The following is a 19,294-nucleotide window of genomic DNA, read 5'->3' on the forward strand; positions in this document are numbered from 1 at the left end:
TCACCCACAGTCCAGCGCCGCCTCCAATCACAGACCCTCGCATCGTATAGGTACAACTGCTGCTCATCGCTGAGCTCGGCTCGGCTGTATGACAATGTAATACTGATGGCAGGTGCGGGAATCGGGTTGCGCCGCTCTAGGATATATGTGCCTGGGTTTCAGGTGGCTTGCCGCGGGATGACAAGTGGTGGGGGGCGGTAGCGCTGCCCCTACACTCACTGTCGCCCGAGGTTTTGTCTGGAATCCGGCCCTGCATCCATGGAGAGGCTTGTCTCTGCTTGCTCCCCCATCTCAGCAGTAAGCAGCAGAGAACAGGACAGAGTTCCTCCTACAGATCCCGCACTTCTCTGTGGAGCCGCACCACCCCTTCGTCTCTACCTCCCCTGGTCTCAGCATTCAGACTCCAGCAGCTAACTCCAGCCCTCTGGTCCTCCTCCAAACCCTGCACTTTCTACTTTCCAGCTCCACACTCTTGTCATATGATGTAAGAGGAGAATGGGTGCTCTGGATCAGTGTTGCCAACCCCCTGAAATGAAATTCACTGGCAGGATGACAAAATTTACAAACAGCACCAACTTTTTACTGGCAAAAAGCATGAAATTAATAATTTTTTTACTGACAGTGCAAAAAAGTACCTAAAATTAGTGCTAGTGCAAATACAAATATTTGAACTATAAACACATAGCTAGGACTATTAGCAATGTGGTTAAGTTAAACAAAAGCCAACAAAAATATATTTCTCCATTGACATGAAAGTCAGGTTACTTTAACCCAGCCAGCACAGAGTTTCCCCTTACATCCGAGTCTGCAGGATTCCCTCTTACAGTGCAAGGGAACTCTTATGAAAAGGGGAAAGCTGCAGATCATGATCTAAGGGGGAACTCTGATGCAAGGGGAGGTTCTGGTGACCAGAGACCACCTTATATCAGAGTTCCCACTTGCATCAGGGTCTGCAGCATTACCCATTTAAAAATGGCGCCAGGCGGCGAAATTACGTTACTGCGCAGTTGCATGGCCGGCCCGCAGTCATCTTTTCTACAGGCACCGCTGCCGTAACTGACAATTACAGACACCCCGAAAATGGGGTTAAATTTACGGGCTGTCCGTAAAATAACGGGCGGTTGGCAACACTGCTCTGGATATATAGTCTTATAAATACAACTGGTCCTTTTGAGGATAACCATAATGCTGTTGGGGTCCCCAATTAAATTGAGTTTGATGTCCCTGGTTTAAGGCCTTTTAAACACGGATGCTTAGGAGTGCCTATGTGCTGAAGCGTAAAATCCCTGGTGCTTTCTGGTGTCCAGGGGAGCCACACGTGCCTTGTACAGCCATGCAACCAATGCAAGTGAATGGCTGTACACAGCAGTGCTCGGGAAAATGCCATTTCCACGTTCAGGGAGAATCACCATATGTGTATAGCACTTGGTTGCTACTAGTAACAAACATCCACCAAATCACCCTCCTGCCAGACCCCCATATATCACTTCTGAGACAACGAGCAGTCATTTGCGTTGTTTTATTTTTGTTTATTGGGGAATATAACTTGGCTGGGGGACATGCCCATAGCACTTGTTGAATTGACATTACATTTAGAGAACATTAATTATTAGATTTAGCCCTGAAAGCTAATGCACTTCTAACATTCACAGTCTCTTCCCCTGCATATCTCCATGCAGACTATTGCTCCTCCTCCTCTGCACTAGCTCCTGCAAAATATCACGCCCCAGGACTCTTTTCCTCTTCCTGCACAAATCCTTTACTGTAAACTGTTAGACTCCTGTCTCATCATCTTCAGTATGACAAAAGGGGATCACTCTGAATAACCCTCAGCTTGCTGTCTGTATTTAGTTGCTGCTATATTGTTACTTGGATGCTGTTACTTGAGTGCTAATACTAGGCCAGAGGTCTGCTGTAGTTGAGCCTAATAATTAGGTCCAATAACAGCAATGATGGGGCACAATGTTTAGTCATGTGAGGGGGGCAATATGTTTCCCAATGACAACTATATTTAATGAGGCACATGAACAGCAATGTTAGTGTGAGGTCTTCATAAATAAAAAACATTTTTTGGCCATTGTACATCCCCACAAACATCGTCTGGTAAAGAAGAACGATGGCTTCACGATTGCTGCTGCAGCTCTTTCCCGCCACACGGCTTCTCCTCATACTCCTGTTCACGTCCAGCACGTCAGCCAGCGCTGATATTTTTTTTTGGCAGTGTGTATCAGCCGCTTTGATTGGTTAGGAAGCTAGCACATGACCTCCGAGCGCTCACGCCCACTCAGACACGTCACCGCTAGCACATGGAAGTGTGGGAAATGTAGTTTGTAGGTGCGGTGTACGATTTCATTATTTTTTAGATGACATTTCTACAGTCTCATGGCGTACCCACCGAAACGGTTTGCCGTGCCGGGAGCGGCACGCGTGCCACGCGTTCGCCATCACTGATCTAGAGAGTGACATTTTTGCCCATTATTTTTTGCAAAATAGCTCAAGCTCTGCCAGATTGGATGGAGAGCATCTGTGAACAGCAATTTTCAAGTCTTGCCACAGATTCTTAATTGGATTCAGGTCTGGACTTTGACTGGGCCATTCTAACACATGAATATGCTTTGATTTAAACCATTCCATTGTAGCTCTGGCTGTATATTTAGGGTCGTTGTCCTGCTGGAAGGTGAACCTCCTCCCCAGTCTCAAGTCTTTTGCAGACTACCAGGTTTTCTTTTAATATTGCCCTGTATTTGGCTCCATCCATCTTCCCATCAACTCTGACCATCTCCCCTGTCCCTGCTGAAAAAAAAGCATCCCCACAACATGATTCTGCAACCACCATCATGGGTGGGGATGGTATGTTTAGAGGAATGTGCAGTGTTAGTTTTCCGACACACATAGCGTTTTGCTTTTAGGCCAAAAAGCTCAATTTTGCTCTCGTCTGACCAGAGCTCCTTCTTCCACATGTTTGCCGTGTCCCCCACATAGCTTCTCGCAAACTGCAAACAGGACTTCTTATGGCTTTCTTCTTGCCACTCTTCTGTAAAGGCCTGATATGTGGAGTGCAGTGGTGTTTGATCGCTCGGTTCTCAGTGTAGAGGTGCCAGGAGACATAGACCTAGGTAAGTATGAATCTTAAAAAACAAACCCATACTCACTTTTATGCCGAGCTGCGTCCTGCCTCCAGCATCATAAACCTTTTAAAGGGTCAGGAGGTTAAGGAAGTGAGAGGCTGCAGAGACAAGTACGCATGGGTGAAAAGGGTGAGAGCTTCATCACTTAGTTTGTGAAGATCCCCACACATTTACTTCCATGAATTCTATGACACATATTCGCTATACCCTGTGAGTAGGTGCTGCTGTGTCACACATTTCACAGAGCCTGCCATCTAAATTACAGAGGTGCTGAGAGGAGGAGTTTCAGGAGGCGGAGTCAGTAGAGGAATCCCAGCTTGCAGGCAGCAAGGTGCCATGAGATGTGTAGTCCTTAGAAATTGCTTTGCAGAGGAGATTCTGCAAAGCATGCAGGCAATCAATAAAGTTGTGGAAAGAGATGACCAGCAGACAGGCAGAACTCCAACCTGAAAGGAGATTTTTCAAGTAAGCTTACAGTGGACTGTCAAATATAACTATTGTTTGTATTGATATTACAATGTTTATGTTATAAAATCAGTGTATGCTGTGACCATAGGACTCCTTTAAGCAAATATGTATGTTACTGGGTTTTCTTGACCATATCTACAGCTGCTGCCGGTGCGGTCAGGTATTTGTATTGTAGACAGTAGGGCATACTACATATTTACTCAGTATAGCAGCTTTGAGAAGTCTGTGTGTCGAGTGTATTCATATCCTATACCTGTCATGTGCACACCCTTCTGTATTTCTCACCCACAGACAATTTGGATTAATGTTTAGCTCAAAATAAACGGAACAGAAGTTAATATCTTTTGATTCCACTCTGACTGTTTTTGTGTTGTAAGTTGTTGTGGGGATATGGCACAAGCTTTCTAAACAAAGGGGAAGGTTACTGTTCATCAGCATAGCTCCCAATTGTCCCTGATTTCGAGGAACTGTCCCTGATTTGGAACAAAGTCCCTCTGTCCCTCTTTACTGCTCATTTGTCCCTCATTTTGGCCTGATCTATGTAGTTGTATATAAAATTTACTTTTTATCTTTCAAAAAGGTGTTTCCCAGTGCTAAACCTTTCATCAGGTTTCCAAAAGGTTACATTTGTAAATGCCAAAAGCCAATATAACGAAAAAGTAGTGGTAAAAAAGTGGCACAAGGTTGCAATTGATGGGCACAGTTAGCTGCATTTTCTTGGCACAGTGGCTGCAATTGATGGGGCGCAGTTGCTGCATATTATGGGTGCAGAGGCTGCAATTGATGGGGCACAGTGGCTGCAATTGATAGGACACAGTTGGCTGCATTTGATGGACACAGTTGGCTGCATATGATAGGCACAGTTGGCTGCATTTGCTGGGCACAGAGGCTGCATATGATCGGCACTGTTGGCTGCATTTGCTGGGCACAGAGGCTACATATGATGGGCACAGTTGGCTGCATATGATGGGCAGAGTGGCTGCATTTGCTGGGCACAGCTGGCTGCATATGATGAGCACAGTGGCTGCAATTGATATTTTTGTTTCAGGGGGGCTGAACTTGTGGCTCAGATCGCCGTTACCTATCAAAACCAGGTACCTGCCCCCCCCCCCCCCTGAATAGTGTCAAATGTGTCAGTGGAGGGTGCAAACAAGCAGAATTTGCCCTTTTGGGTGGAGCTCCACTTTAATTAGTATTAAAAGAGCGATTTTTTTTGTGATGTAAATTATCCTCTGCTGCAAAAACCTCACCCACAATAATTGGCAGGAGGACAAGGAATCTGTTCTCTCTCCTTCTAGTAACAGCAATAGAGGACTGAGAATGCTGCTAATAACTTCCAAAATTGCTCTTACTCGGCTCTCTGCAGGTTTGTCCTTCCACAGCACTCACTATGCTGGCTTTACCAAAACATACCTGACATGTAGAGGGGTGTAGCAGTGCCCCTGTGGGGTCGCTGTGTGTTCAACGTCCACACATCATCCTGCTTGGTCAGACATCTATTTGACTTGTTTTTGTTGTTTTTATTAAGGCATTAAACTTGGATGGGGAAATGGGATGCTAACATGATGAATCTTTCTTAGTAAAACAAAGGTAGTTGAATACAAACTGACAGTCTTTTCTACTGCACATCAGCACACTACTTGAGATCACTTCCTTTCCTTCACTGTCCAATTCTAGATTCCTGTCACCGTTATTCATTGAAGCCTGGCCATGTGCGAAGTCCTAATGTTTTCCTAGTAGCCATTTGCAGGCAAGGGTCTACAGGAACTAAATGCCAAAAAAAATTGATGTGGGTTCCCCCCCTAAAATCCATACCAGACCCTTATCCGAGCATGCAGGGGGACAAAGAGCTCTTCCCAACAATCCTGGCCATTGGTTGTCAGGCTCTGCGGGTGGGGGGCCCACAGATCCAAGCCCCCCCATGTGAATGTGCCCCTACCCATTTCACCCCAAAAAAAGTGTCAGAAAGTAAAAACCACAATAGACAGTTTTTGACAATTCCTTTAATAATAATTCGAAAAAAATGTCCCTAGATGTAAATCCATCTTCAATTATGCCGCCCAATGGACCGGAAAAATAGAAAAAGAAAAAAGAAAAACTCTGCCTTCATGGGAGGCATGTGGCGACTGCTGTCTTTTGGCTTTGACAGCTGTTATATAGGCAAGGACGGGGCCACCCACTGAAGTGACGCCCACCCCCCTCTAATGTCATGTGACCTCAGAAGGGGGCAGGGTCACTCAGTTACGTCACCGAGTGGCCCCGCTCTTGCCTATATAACAGCTGTCACAGCCAAAAGACAGCAGTCTGGAGGCAGAGCTTTTTTTTTTTCTCGTCATTTTCCAGGTCCATCAGTCGGCATGATTGAAGATAGATGGACATCGTGGAACACTTTTTTTTTTTTTTTTTAAATAAATGAATTGTCAAAAACTGTCTATTGTGGTTTTTACTGTTTGACACTTTTTTGGCTGCTTTCTCGGATAAGGCTCTGGTATGGATTTTGGGGCCAATTATTTTATTTTTTTACATTTTGGCATGGAGTTCCCCCTTAAAAACAATGCCAACCCTGAAGGGCCTGGTATGGATTTTGGGGGGGACCCCACACTGTTTTTTTTATTTTGGCGTGGCATTCCCCATACAAATCTATACCAAACCCAAAGGCATTTTTTTGTCTCAATTCTGTTATAGGGTTCCCCTTAACCCTTAACCGGATGGTAACAGGTTATTAATGCTATGACTATCGACCAGAGAGAGACTAATTAGCATAGTCAATGCTGGTAATAGATATCTATTATTGGTATATCTATCTATCTATCTAATCTATCTATCTAATCTATCTATCTATCAGCCACTGAGATTTGTGCATCTATGAGGTTCCCTGACTGAGCACCAATATGGGCTGACAGCTGGTAACATTGATATCTCCGCCCTACACAGCCTAATAGGACATATGCAACGGCCAAATCAAGCAAAGTTACAGTGACTAGGCACGCGGGTGTTTATCCCACCGGTCGATACACAGGAAAAATATATTCTCTTCTTTTAATATGGAGTTGCTAGTACGGCATCCAGAGCAGACCTGCCCATACGCTGGCTGTGATCCATGGCTTATCCATTTGGCAGGATGTTCATAGAATCCACATAGGGTGTCAAACACCGGTGCATACTCCGGTATGTGAGCAGGTCTCCTGGCCTTAAGAGAGGGGGGGGGGAGTATCCCCTTCCACGTCCTCCCAGTGACTGGGGCTTCCTGAGAGCATGGATCAGATCAGGAAAGAGTTAACAGTGGACAGTGCAATCCCCAGTCAGTCTAATAGCTCAGAGAAGGAAGGAGTAGCCTAGGGGAGGCTTTTGCAAACATACAGGCCTTTATTGCAGAATGGGAGTGACACCATCTTGCACCAGCAAATCAAGATGGCCTAAGAATGTCAACCGGGGGAAGTTGGGGGGAGGATACCGGCGCCAGCATGACACTTAATGGATGTCAGACTGTTGGAGCATGGATGAATAGTCTTGCCTTTAGTTTTGCTTTAATATCACTTTAATTTGATTGCAGTTATTGTCAGACACAAGCTTTAACGTACCTGGACATTTTAATACACGGTATAACAGGCAAACACATGAAAGACTGTTTGTGTTTAAATCAAATTTGTTTTTTTTTGTTTTTTTTTTTAGGAATAAAAAGATCAAACAAAACACCACCATTACTCATTTAAGTTTTATAATCCATTTATTTTTTGGGATATCCCAAACTTCCAAATTTGTATTGTAGAAATCTGCTGGGAACGAAGCACTTTGCAGTGTTGAGGAAACCATCCACCACATTCCAAAAATGTGTCCAACATTATGATAAAAATACATAATTGAGGTGTGTACATACAAACTTCAACAAAGTGCTCGACAAGAGGAATGTAGTACTTGTATTGACAACGTGACTTATAAAGCTAAGTGGAATGAACGCCCTTTTCAAGTTGAAAAGGCTAATAAATTCAACAAAAATACAATAATGTATGAACAAATAGGAAACTATGCCTCACAAACTGACAAAGGTTGAGCAACAATGCTGTATTGACTTAAAAGCTCTGACTGGATTATGAATTAGCATTTAACGTGACCCTTCCATACAAGAAAAACATCCCAAGCCTGCACATGCCTATCAATAAAATATACTTGCGTCCCCTGGTTTGCTCCTGCTGACCTCCCCAGTACAGAGGCAGTGGTGACATAGAGACAAGTGTAAGGAACCAGTGAGAGCTGCGGGGGACCCAGGAAATCAACACTCCTGAAATTGTCCCGGTGGACCATTTCTCAGCAACGGAGAGGAATTCAATTACATTTTTCTTTACACGTGCTTGCTTGAGACTTCTTACTTATGTGGCAGGGTCACATTAAATGCTAATCCATAGGAATCAATCAAAAGATACCCTGTACCAGTGTGAATTCCAGATTGATGTCTTGCGGGTTACAGCAGTTGGGAGAAAAACATTTTACCAATTATTGTAAAGCTATTGTAGGAAAATAGGAATTTTGTAATACTGTGTAAGACAAAACATTCTGGAACATTCGAGAGAACTAAAATGTTATTTACAGATTTAATATGATAAATATTCAAGTATTCTTTGATTCCATTTGTGGTGTGCTTGTGTTTTTTATTTGTTAGTTTCATTTTCTGTTGCCGACATGAAAGTCTTCCGAGTGACAAATACATCTAAATATCACTAAAGCATGCCGTTTGCGTACTAGTAACGCTCAGATCACCCATTTTACTAATAAATACTAGAAAGTTAAAAAGACTCTACACCAAACGGCAAAACCTTTCTACAATCAAGATATTTATAGACTTAGTTTAAATCCAAGCATGCAAGTTTAGGACTGTGTCAAAGGGGGGGGGAAAAAATCTTTCAGAAGTTGGTCTGTGTCTTCACGTCTGACAACCCTTATCTCTAGAAAGCGTAGACAAAACTAAAAACGCGTCATGAAAGATTTACAGAGCTTTCATATAAATGCTTGTTGCCTGGTCCTGATCCAAAGAAGTATGCAGATCAGAAATGTTGATCCTTCCCTGACTTTCGTGATTTATACACATTTATGAGTCAGAAAGAATTGAGGTCAGCGGTTCGTAAATTAGCCAAGAAACCAGAATTTGCTTAAAAAAAACGACACGACACCCTTGCATTTCCCTCATGACCAGTTTCCTTCAAGCATTTCTTTTTGATGTTTTATGCTACACTTGCGACACCTTATACTCACTTCTCCATCACTCCCCAGCTGTTCCTTTTCTTTTGCGGCTGCCACTGAAAAATACCCAATGTTTATTGGTATGGGGGGGAAATCTGACGACCTTCCATGATCAAGGGTTAGGACCCAATGTTCAATCGCTAGGTCAAAGCACTTTTACATGATGCAGAAGACCACACCACAGCTCCCACTGAACTCCAACACTACTTGACACTGATTATTTTATTGGTGGCTGTGACAGAGGAAGGAGTGGTGGGGGAAGCTGAGCAGGTGAGTATAAAGTGGTTGGGTGAGAATTTTGCACAAGTACTTGTACTTTGCTTTGAATGGAAAAGACAACAATGTCTATTTATAACTAAATGCAACAGCGATTTCCTGTTGAGCAACATATTAAATAACCAAAGAAAATAAAAATAAAATAAAGAAGACCAATAGCAGTCGCAGGGCAGGAAAGAGCTACTCAAATAACATTTTCACTAAAAGTGACAATCTTTTGACTGGGGATCCTAAACGTATATAAAGCAGGACCCCTGCCCCATACTGGCTTACCTTATAACTAACTCAGCCATACATGGATCGAAATTTGTCCAGTTTAGATGTGACCAGACGAGTTTCATCCATGTATGGGCTAACTGGTTGTACACAAAAGTCGCTCTATCATACAACTTGTGTTCAACCAGCCTGTTGGGTTTTTCCTGAACAGTCAGCTATAGCCGGCAACACGAATGATTGTATTCCACAAGAAGAATATGATAGCTCAGCAGGAGCGATTTCCCCATCCACTTAGAATGTGTGGAAGGGGGAAGTGGTTAATTATTATTTTTTTATTCAACCTATTGGTTGAATGAAAATAAATTAATCATGTACCAGTGAAATGAAGCGATTCAAAACGTGACCCACTTTTATAGTTGCATTTTGATTACAAATTTCACTAACAGCAGCCTTGCAACTGAGTTCTGCAATTCTGTCGCAAGAAAACCTGGAAGCTGTGGGAGAAGGAAGGGTGTCTAAATCAAACCTGGAATTTTCTAATCCACATAAATCTGTCAACTGAAGAATGGTGAAGCCGAGATGGTGAGTACTGTGTGGAGTGATGTGTGTAAATCATACACATCTCTTTTACCAGATTCTTTATAACCAGGTTGAGCAACCACACTGGGCCTATACACCGTTCAGCCATAACTTTAGGACCACTGGCAGGTAAGGTGAATTACATTGACTATCTCATTACAATGGCACCTGAAAGTGGGTGGGATATTGTAGGCAGGAAGGGAACAGCTTGTCCCTGAAGTTGAAAGCAGAAAAAATGGGCAAGCATAAGGATTTGAGTAACTTTGACAAAGGGACGAATTGTAATGGCTAGACAACTGGGTCAGAGCCTCACCAAAACTGCACCTCTTGTAGGATGCTCCTGGCCTGCAGTGGTCAGCACCTACCAAAAGTGGTCCAAGTTAGGAAAACGGGTGAATGGGCAACAGGGGGCATAGGTGGCAAAGGCTCATTGATACACTTGGGGAGCAAAGTCTGGTCCGTGTAGTCCGATTCAAAAGAAAAGCTACTGTAGCCTAAATTGCTGAAAAAGTTCATGCTGGTTCCCAGTGAAATATGTCAAAACACAGAGTGCATAAATTAATAATAAAGTGCCAATCACTGCAAATAATACCTAAAACAATATCTATTGTTAATGTGAAAATTATATAAATATTGTTCACCATGAACAACTGCCGCTCAGCCAACCACTGTGAAAGTGATTATACAACACTTAAAAAATGTGATACTAAAAAAATAACAGTGTAGCACAGCAATATTTAAGAACAATCTTATAAAGTCCTCTCTGCAAATGTAAAAAAAAATAAAGTCCACACTGCAGATGTGTAAAATTTAAAAATATATATTTCTTCAATGTGCAATCATAAAACTTCAACACCCGTGTCTACTGTCTTCAGGTGAAAGGGCTGCTCACCTCATTGCAAATAAAGTAAAGCATATCACACAAATCAGGCACTTCTCTCCTTTCCTCCTCTCCACAGCAATGGTATAAAGCAGGGGTGCCCAACCTCTTGAAGAGCGAGGGCCACTTAAGAAACTTGGTAACCAGTCGAGGGCCACAATGAGCGAAGCGGGCAGATGACAGGTCACGGCTACTCTATAGGCCCTCCGATCTGCCCAGATGAAAGGGGAAGAATTCCCTTCTGTTTTTTGGATTGGAGGTAGGCGGGCATAAACAGACATCTTTCGCTCTATAGAGGTGAATTGAGGGTCCCATTTGGTCAGGCTGAACGTGTGCAAAGGGCCTAAGGCTGCTTTCACACTGATGTGCTGCGGTTTACACATACCGCGGGTGCAGCGTAGTGCATCTGTGTCTATCCTGCGGGTTAACTGAACTTTGCCATAGACTCTACCTGTGGCAAAAGCCGGCGCTGTAGAGGAAGCATTGGCTTTTGGGGCTCTGCTCCGCAGCTGCTTTCTTCCTCTACCACCAGCTTAATTCACAACACTGATGCTGTGGTATGGCTGGTCGGCAACCTGCGAGCTGGGCTTGCCAACCCACTATTCCAGAGCAGGAGGTCGCGGGCCACATCAGAGGGCTCCGCGGGCCACTGGTTGGCCATCCCTGGTATAGAGACTACACTGTTATTTTTCTAGAACACACAGTGCATCACAGTTTGTTGCGTATGGGGCTGCATAGCCACAGTCATGTCAGGGTACCTATGCTGACCCATGTTTACAGGCACCTGAGCATTAGAACTGGACCATGGGCAATAGAAGAAGGTGGTCTGGTCTGATGAATTCAAAAATGGTTTGAGGAACATAGCAAGTTCGAGGTGTTGTCTTGGGGTTGCTACTACCTCTAAACATTTATGAAAATTGCAAAATGGTTTGTGTATGAGTTACCAGAAAATATTTTTGTAGGAGGGTTTTTTTTTTGGTTGTTACCAGCATCCAGTCATAGTTGAAGAAACAGAGTACCAAATAGCATTGTTATAAAACACAAGACATAGGCAATAATTTGCTTGTTTCTATTGTCAGTAGCCCCCATTAATATTTTTACACTGAAAAAATTGATATGTGGGCATGTAAAACTGGCATCTCTAATGGGTGGACTGTATTCTCTCCAAGTCAGTTAGGACACCACCTTCTTGTGACTGTGCAGCTATCTCACAGAAAAAGTTTGCTTCCACAGATGGAAATTCACCTCCCAACTGCAAACAGTAGCTATCTGTCACATGCGTTTTACATCGTCATACTCTGAAAAACATACTACAAATATGTCCATTGCTGTATCTTGTTGATGATCACAGAGAGTTAATGAAATCATAGAGTTCAAATTTCATGAAGGCGAGGCAAGCAGATGGCTTTCAGCAGTTAACAGCTTCCAGTCACTACAATGATCCCTGATAAATGGATAAAAAAGAAACCTCAGAGCACTTTTGAGTTATAGAAAGTTTCATTCTTTTTCATGAAGTTTCAGTCACCGATGGGGCAGGTTCCACAAGGTACTTGTATGACACGCTGAACAATATCTAGAAATAGACAAGAATGGTGTAAAAGCATCCCATGTCTTATCTGGATAACACAGCACAACAGAATATTTGGGAATTTTAACAAAGAATGTCCAGTATCTATATATGAAATACGTTATATATCTCATTTCTTCTTTTAGAAACGTTTTCATATAGTACTCTAGGATTCCTTTTTAAGGTTAAAATCTTGTCTAAAGACTGCAAATTTCAAGCTTTTTTATATAAAATCCAAGTTCAACCAAATTAAATTGGTGTGTGAACTGCACTCTTAGGCCCCTTTCACACGGACGGATAGAATGGTGCCTTTGGCTGCAAATTTTCTAGTTTTCTACCGCAGCTAAAAGCACACAATGCTTTCCTATGGCCCCATTCACATGCAACGTTTCGCTGCGATTTAGTTACATGCGGTTTGGTGCGAATAGAAAAAATGTAATTTAATGCGTCCAGGTGCGAGTAGCGTAGCTATATGCACATAACCGCATCTAATCACAGTCTTTTTTGTCAACTGTGGATAGCAGCGTGAGAAAAAATAACAACAGGAAGCACATCATAATCAAAAAAATAAAAAGGGTTGCTATGGGAATGACTACCGCAGCTAAACGCGGCCGCATGTAACCGCACGGAAACACATGTAATTACAATGTATAAATGCAGCTAATCGCAGTGCCTGGAGCCTTGAATTTCACAAAACAGTGTACATGCTTTTAACTGCGGCAAAACAGCCGTCCGCGTGAAATGGGCCATACTCTAAAGTTAACAATGGCAGGTCTGGGAGCATGACAGTTTTACGTTCATGACAGAAGTACAGGGGCTATCATTGACTTCCATCTAAAAATATTAATACAAAGCTGCCTATTATTCTGACCCTCTGGCTTTAATACTTGCGGAGGTACTGGTCCAGAACATAGCAGAAAAGTCCTTATCTAAATACTAGGTTAGTGACTCAAAGTAATAAACTAGGGGTTGAGTATGACATCCAGCCAATAACTTTAAGAATACAGAGTTAGTATTGGCAGCCTCAGCATTTCTCTCAGGAAAGGATTCTTTCAAGGTCAGATTCGCACATATGCATTACAAATGCATGGTAAAACCTGTGCATTACTGCAACATGTGGTAGCACATCAAGCCCGCATTACTGGATTGCAATGCTATTCATTTTGAATGGCACCCCACTGCACCAAAACAGCATTCCTGCATTGCAGGCCACCACCATGTACAACAACACACTACTGCTGCACTGCCAAAAATGACGCAGGTGCGTTTTTCTGGTCCATTATGGCTGCCCATTCAAACACACCACACAAGACCACAAATGTCTGAATGAAGATTTGATAGCGATCACCTATATGGCTAGGTCTGGACAGATAACTTATTCTGCCATTATCAAGGTCTGAAATTTGCAGTTCAAAGAAAAGGCTGCATGATGACTTTACACAACCAAATAGGGTCATCATATGACAGGCAGGAAGTCAAGAATTCCAATACAGTGGCCTTTATAAACAAGTTATATCGAAAACATATATATATATATATTTTTTTTTTTTGCTGTGTTAATACATATATAATCCCACACAAAGTAGAAATCGCACATAAACTAAGCTCATGCTGAAGAAAATAATGACTAATGTGCAAATAAAACCTATTAAACAAGTCAAAATCTCACAATAAATGCATTATTGGTAAACTATGCTGGCAGTCTCTAAGAACAATCTATACAGTAAAGCTTTGAATACCAAGTAAAGATAGTGTGACAAAGAAGCAGATTGTGAGAAAAAAAAGTAAAATATTTGTATGGGACAAGTGGGCAAGGAAAATACTATGGGGTTGATTGTAAAATCTGGTGCAGCTCTGCATAGAAACCAATCAACTTCCAGGTTTTATTGTCGAAGCTTAAATTAACAAGCTGAAGTTAGAAAATGATTGGCTACCATGCAGAGGTGCACCAGATTTTGCACTTTCCAGTTTTAGTAACTCAACCCATTTGTCTTACCGTGTTCAGAAGGAGCAGACCCATCATGACTCCCAACATTATGTAAAGATTTTCTGTTAAGCCTGCTGCCCACAGTGGCCCCAAAATTGTGGCTACACCTCCAACTGAACGACGAATCCCATGGTTAAACCCTGCAAAATGTGCAACACAATTTAATCTATATAAACATTTTCAGTATTCATAAACAAATATTACTTGTCCAAGTTGACTTGTAAGCATACTATATAAATTTTATAGATTTTAAGGCAAGATAAGGAAAGCTGTATTGTGTTAGCCATCAACAGAAATAAATGTCGCCCATTCCATTGACTGGACTCTAGTAAGGCATAGCAGGTACCGTATTTATCGGCGTATACCGCGCACTTTTTTGCCCTTAAAATCAGGGCAAAATCGCGGGTGCGCGATATACGCCGATACTTGCTTCCTGCGCTGTGTTTGAACGCCGCCGCCGACATATACCGAGCGCAGTACATTCGGCCAGGCTTGGCTCCCCTTGCGGTTATGCGAGAAGAGCCGAGAGGAGTCGAGCGTGGCCCGAGTGTACTGTGCTCGGTATATGTCGGCAGCGGCGTTCAAACACAGCGCGGGAAGCAGGAATCGGCTCAGAGACAGCGCGGGAGAACACCACGAAGGCCGCAGACGGACGCCGGACCGGACAAGGCCGCCGATGGACGCCGGGCAAGACACCAAAACTGTAAGTAATAATAAAAAAAAAATCCACGTTTAGATTAGGGGTGCGCGCTATAGGCAGATAAATACGGTATATGCATAATGACGATGAAACCATTTGAAAAGTATGACAAGACTTGTAGAGAGTTGCTTGAAGAAAGTGAAGTAAAAAAAAAGAACAAGTTAGGCATAGAAACTTCTTCATAAGGGTGAAGTCATCCATCAACTAAGGCTACTAGCAACAAAAAAAATAGATCTCACGGAGTGGGTAGAGTTACGGGGGTACACCCAGGGGGAATGTCCAAAAGCTTTGCAATAAGGATAATGGGATTTTTGACTTACCAGTAAAATCTAATTCTTGGAGCACAGTACAGCATACAGGCATTTTATCATTATTATTGGGTTATATGCAGCTACCTTTAGGTGATTGGACAATGTCATACAAAGAAGGCTGCAGGGACACCCCTCTATATAACAGGAATAGGTGGTATGGATAATCCAAAAGGGTCCACAAAGCATCTTCCAAGAGCCTAAGTACATCAGCGTTTCATCTACTCCTGGGCCAATTTGGTGCACTGAGGATCACCAGAATGTCCCTTCACAATCCTGTGAATTAGGTGAGGGAGAATGTGAAGGGACAGAAAGGTGTAGATTAACTGAGGTGTAGGTTGAACCGATTCCATGGGATCACTAGAGTGTACACTGCAAAGGCCTGAGAGTCCCTGGACCTGGTGACAAACCTGTTAATTGTGTTGTTTAATCTGGTCTTCAACAGCACAAGCACTTGTAGGCCACAGTAACTACGTCAGAGAAAGAACCAGGAGCTGTTACTGGTCCAGGGTCCAGTCTGCAAATAGGAAGAGACAATATGTGCAGGGCTGTGTGTACAGAAGCAGGCTGTACAGTAACTCCCTAGAAAACAAGCAGACACAGGCAAAGAAGGCATTTAGGCTACGCAGGTACAATAGACGCCATGTGGGATGTGCACAGGCTCAGTAGCACCAAACTTGGTGTGCCTAGAGAGCCAAAATGGCATAAAATTTTACATTTAAATTCAGCGAACCAAGTTCCTATCAGCAAAGGTGGACAGCTGTTCTCAATGCACCCCAAAGGTAAAATTTGGACAAGAGTACCCTGGGGTGAATGTTTAAGGGACCCTGTCCTCTACTCACTTTATCAGTAGCAGGATGAAACAGGAAATGACCCTTATTCTGGCTTAGCCTTTAACTATTGGCATACACCCCGTTGACGTCTTCATGTACAGGTCTATGCACAGGCTTCAGACTTGTGAAGCACCCTGAAGCCAATTCCACATATTGAGCAACAGGCCAAGGGGAGTGCCCACAGCAGTAGCCAGTGCAAAGCAACATTACAGCCCAGCCAAGCATCTTTAACCACGGAGGGTCAGGGTGGTTGTGATGCAGCCTAATTGAATTGTGTTGGAATATTGTCATCATCCATCACCCAAGGACCCTAGAAAAATAGGAAGGGGTATATATAGGGATGTCCATGCAGCCTTCTTTTTTTTGCCATTGCCTAGTATAGTGTTGCGTCATTTGAGACAATTCTGCAACCGATTAATATACACCTCAATGGCACATACATGACTCTGTTTCAAGCTGCACCATTTGTCATAAGAATTTTAATGAGAACTATGACACTCTTGATGAATTTTACAGACTGTGTGTGCCTGACAGGGATAAACGCTGTCTGAGCAGCAACATGCTGGAAGGCATAAATACATGAATAAAAAGGTACTGTACATATTATGTATACAAGATAAGCATCAAGGGAAAGCCAAGTCTGTTTCATTGCCCCTAGGCCTTGTCTGCTCTGTATACTCACCACTGACATGAAGCAATATTTAACCATTGGCTGGTTATAACTAGTTTTGAGGGTGGTGATTAAAAAGAGTTACTCACCTTGGGTATTCTCAGCTGTCACTTTGGAGAAAAGAGATACCTGGGCTACCGATACAAAGGGCAACCCAAGAACTTGTAGGAAAACCCCAATGATGAACTCTGCCAGCAGAAATCCATAACTCCCTGCATGAGATATGAATATTTTAATGCAAGTAATATTATGTACCAGGAGAGATATACACTCTCTCCGTTTGCTTGCTAATCGTTTCCATGCTGATCTGGCAGGTTCAATACTTTGAGTCATGGACTAGAAACAAGTACAGTATGCAGGTAAAGTGTTCTGACTTTTCTGTGGCTTCACTAGCTGCATACTTATTCTATTTCAGTGACTTACAAAATACTGAAGCCAGGGATAGCCAAGCAACCAGTATTTCCTCAAGGAGATTAGCCAATGTATCTCTCTCAGTACAGGATTCATTTAAGGCAAAACTTGGATTGCAAAGACTGACTAGCAGCATCAAAGAAAACAATTCTGAAAATGTGAAACATTTTAATGAGAAAAAAATAAATATTAAAGGGGTTGTAAAGGTACAATTTTCCCCCCTAAATAGCTTCCTTTACCTTAGTGCAGTCCTCCTTCACTTACCTCATCCTTCCATTTTGCTTTTAAATGTCCTTATTTCTTCTGAGAAATCCTCACTTCCTGATCTTCTGTCTGTAACTACACACAGTAATGCAAGGCTTTCTCCCTGGTGTGGAGTGTCGTGCTCGCCCCCTCCCTTGGGATACAGGAGAGTCAGGACGCTCTCTACGTTGCAGATAGAGAAAGGATCTGTGTGTTAGTGGGCGAGCACGACACTCCACACCAATGAGGATTTCTCAGAAGAAAGAAGTACATTTAAGAGCAAAATGGAAGGATGAGGTAGGTGAAGGAGGACTGCACTAAGGTAAAGGAAGTTATTTAGGAAAAAAAAAATTCCTTTACAACTCCTTTAAGTTGGTAATAAATGTTTTACAAAACAAACTCCAAAAGTTATATTTTTGTCACATAAAATAAACTTGTCATGAAAATTAATATAAGGGCTGTCATCACTGACCTCCCCAACAAAAAATGCCTGTTCTCTGGCTGTCATGCTGATCCACTGGATTCCATACTGTCTAAGCCAATGACCTAGAACACTTATGGAGATCTGGAAAGTCACTGTAATTTCAGAAGTAGTTATCTAGCTATTTGTTTCAGGTCAGTGAACAATTATTCAAGCAAGATGGTCAGTATGACAGCCAGTCAACTAGTGTCTCTAGCATGGAGATCTTAGTAATGGCAGCCTTTATGTTTTCCTTGTGTCATTTACTTTAAGAGGAACTGTAAATGCATTTTTTTTTAGACCTAAAATGAAAGTGTGATCAATGACTAGGCCTGTTGCTCCCTGCATAGGCAGGGATGGCTCGTACACATAGAACCCTTCTTATAAGAGCAATGTCAGGTGTGACCTAGAGGCCACACTAGTCAACAGGTAAGTATGTGCATGTTATATAAAACAGAGAGTGTTGCATTCATTTGTTGCTGGGGTTGCAAAACAGATGTGTGAGCATGACTGTCTGTTGTGCTGTGTAAGACCCACTGTTAGCAAAGGGAATTAAATCTTAAAAAGGGATACAAAGTAAAAGCACATCTATACCCAATCATAGAGTACACATGAAATTTACAAAAATCCCTTTAACAAACATTTAAAGTGTTACTAAACCCAGCACCATGCATTCACTGTATCTGGTCTTCCACAGTACACAGAACATGGAAATGCACTTATTTTAGTAACTCTAAACTGCTAAATACCTTTTCTCATCAGCAGTATATACAGTGCCTTGTGATTTCTATCAGTGTCTGGCCGAGCACTGGTTAAAGTGGAGGTTCACCCTAAAAACGATTTTTTAACATTAGAGCCAGCATAGTAAGGGCATATACTTTTGGCAGTTTTTTTTTTCTCCGTACTTACCTTTATATTCTGATTTGGTCCAGGGCTTCCGCGTTCTGATGACTCCGGGATTGGGCGTTCCTATCCCTGCCTCAGGGTTCCGATGACTGCGGGACTGGGCGTTCCTATCCTTCAGTTTCGATGATTGACGGCTTGTGAAACAGGTGACCTGTCGCACAACACGCATCACCAGATTTCGGGAAATAGCCGAGCTGCGAGTCGGCACTATACGGCGCCTGCGCCCGCCGTGTAGAGCTGACTGCGCAGGCGCCGTATAGTGCCGACTTGCAGCTCGGCTATTTCCCGCCATCTGGTGACGCGCGTTGTGCGACAGGTCACCTGTTTCACAAGCCGTCAATCATCCAACGGAAGGATAGGAACGCCCAGTCCCGCAGTCATCAGAACCCGGAAGCCCTGGACAAAATCAGAATATAAAAAAGGTATG

At 42.8% G+C, this 19,294-nt stretch overlaps 1 protein-coding gene across 1 annotated transcript in view; it reads right to left on the reverse strand.

The window, feature by feature from the left end:
- Positions 1 to 11,761: 11,761 nt before the first annotated feature.
- Positions 11,762 to 19,294, reverse strand: part of LOC120936946 (major facilitator superfamily domain-containing protein 8-like) — a 61,170-nt gene continuing 53,637 nt past the window's right edge. The window contains exons 11-13 of the mRNA XM_040349777.1: positions 16,937 to 17,059; positions 14,346 to 14,476; positions 11,762 to 12,355 (exon numbers count right to left, since the gene is read on the reverse strand). Of these exons, the coding sequence (XP_040205711.1) occupies positions 12,290 to 12,355; positions 14,346 to 14,476; positions 16,937 to 17,059 (320 nt within the window). The 3' untranslated portion in view covers positions 11,762 to 12,289. The remainder of the gene's footprint in view (positions 12,356 to 14,345; positions 14,477 to 16,936; positions 17,060 to 19,294) is intronic.

This window comes from Rana temporaria, chromosome 4, assembly GCF_905171775.1.
Source record: "Rana temporaria chromosome 4, aRanTem1.1, whole genome shotgun sequence".
Taxonomy (NCBI): Eukaryota; Metazoa; Chordata; class Amphibia; order Anura; family Ranidae; genus Rana; species Rana temporaria.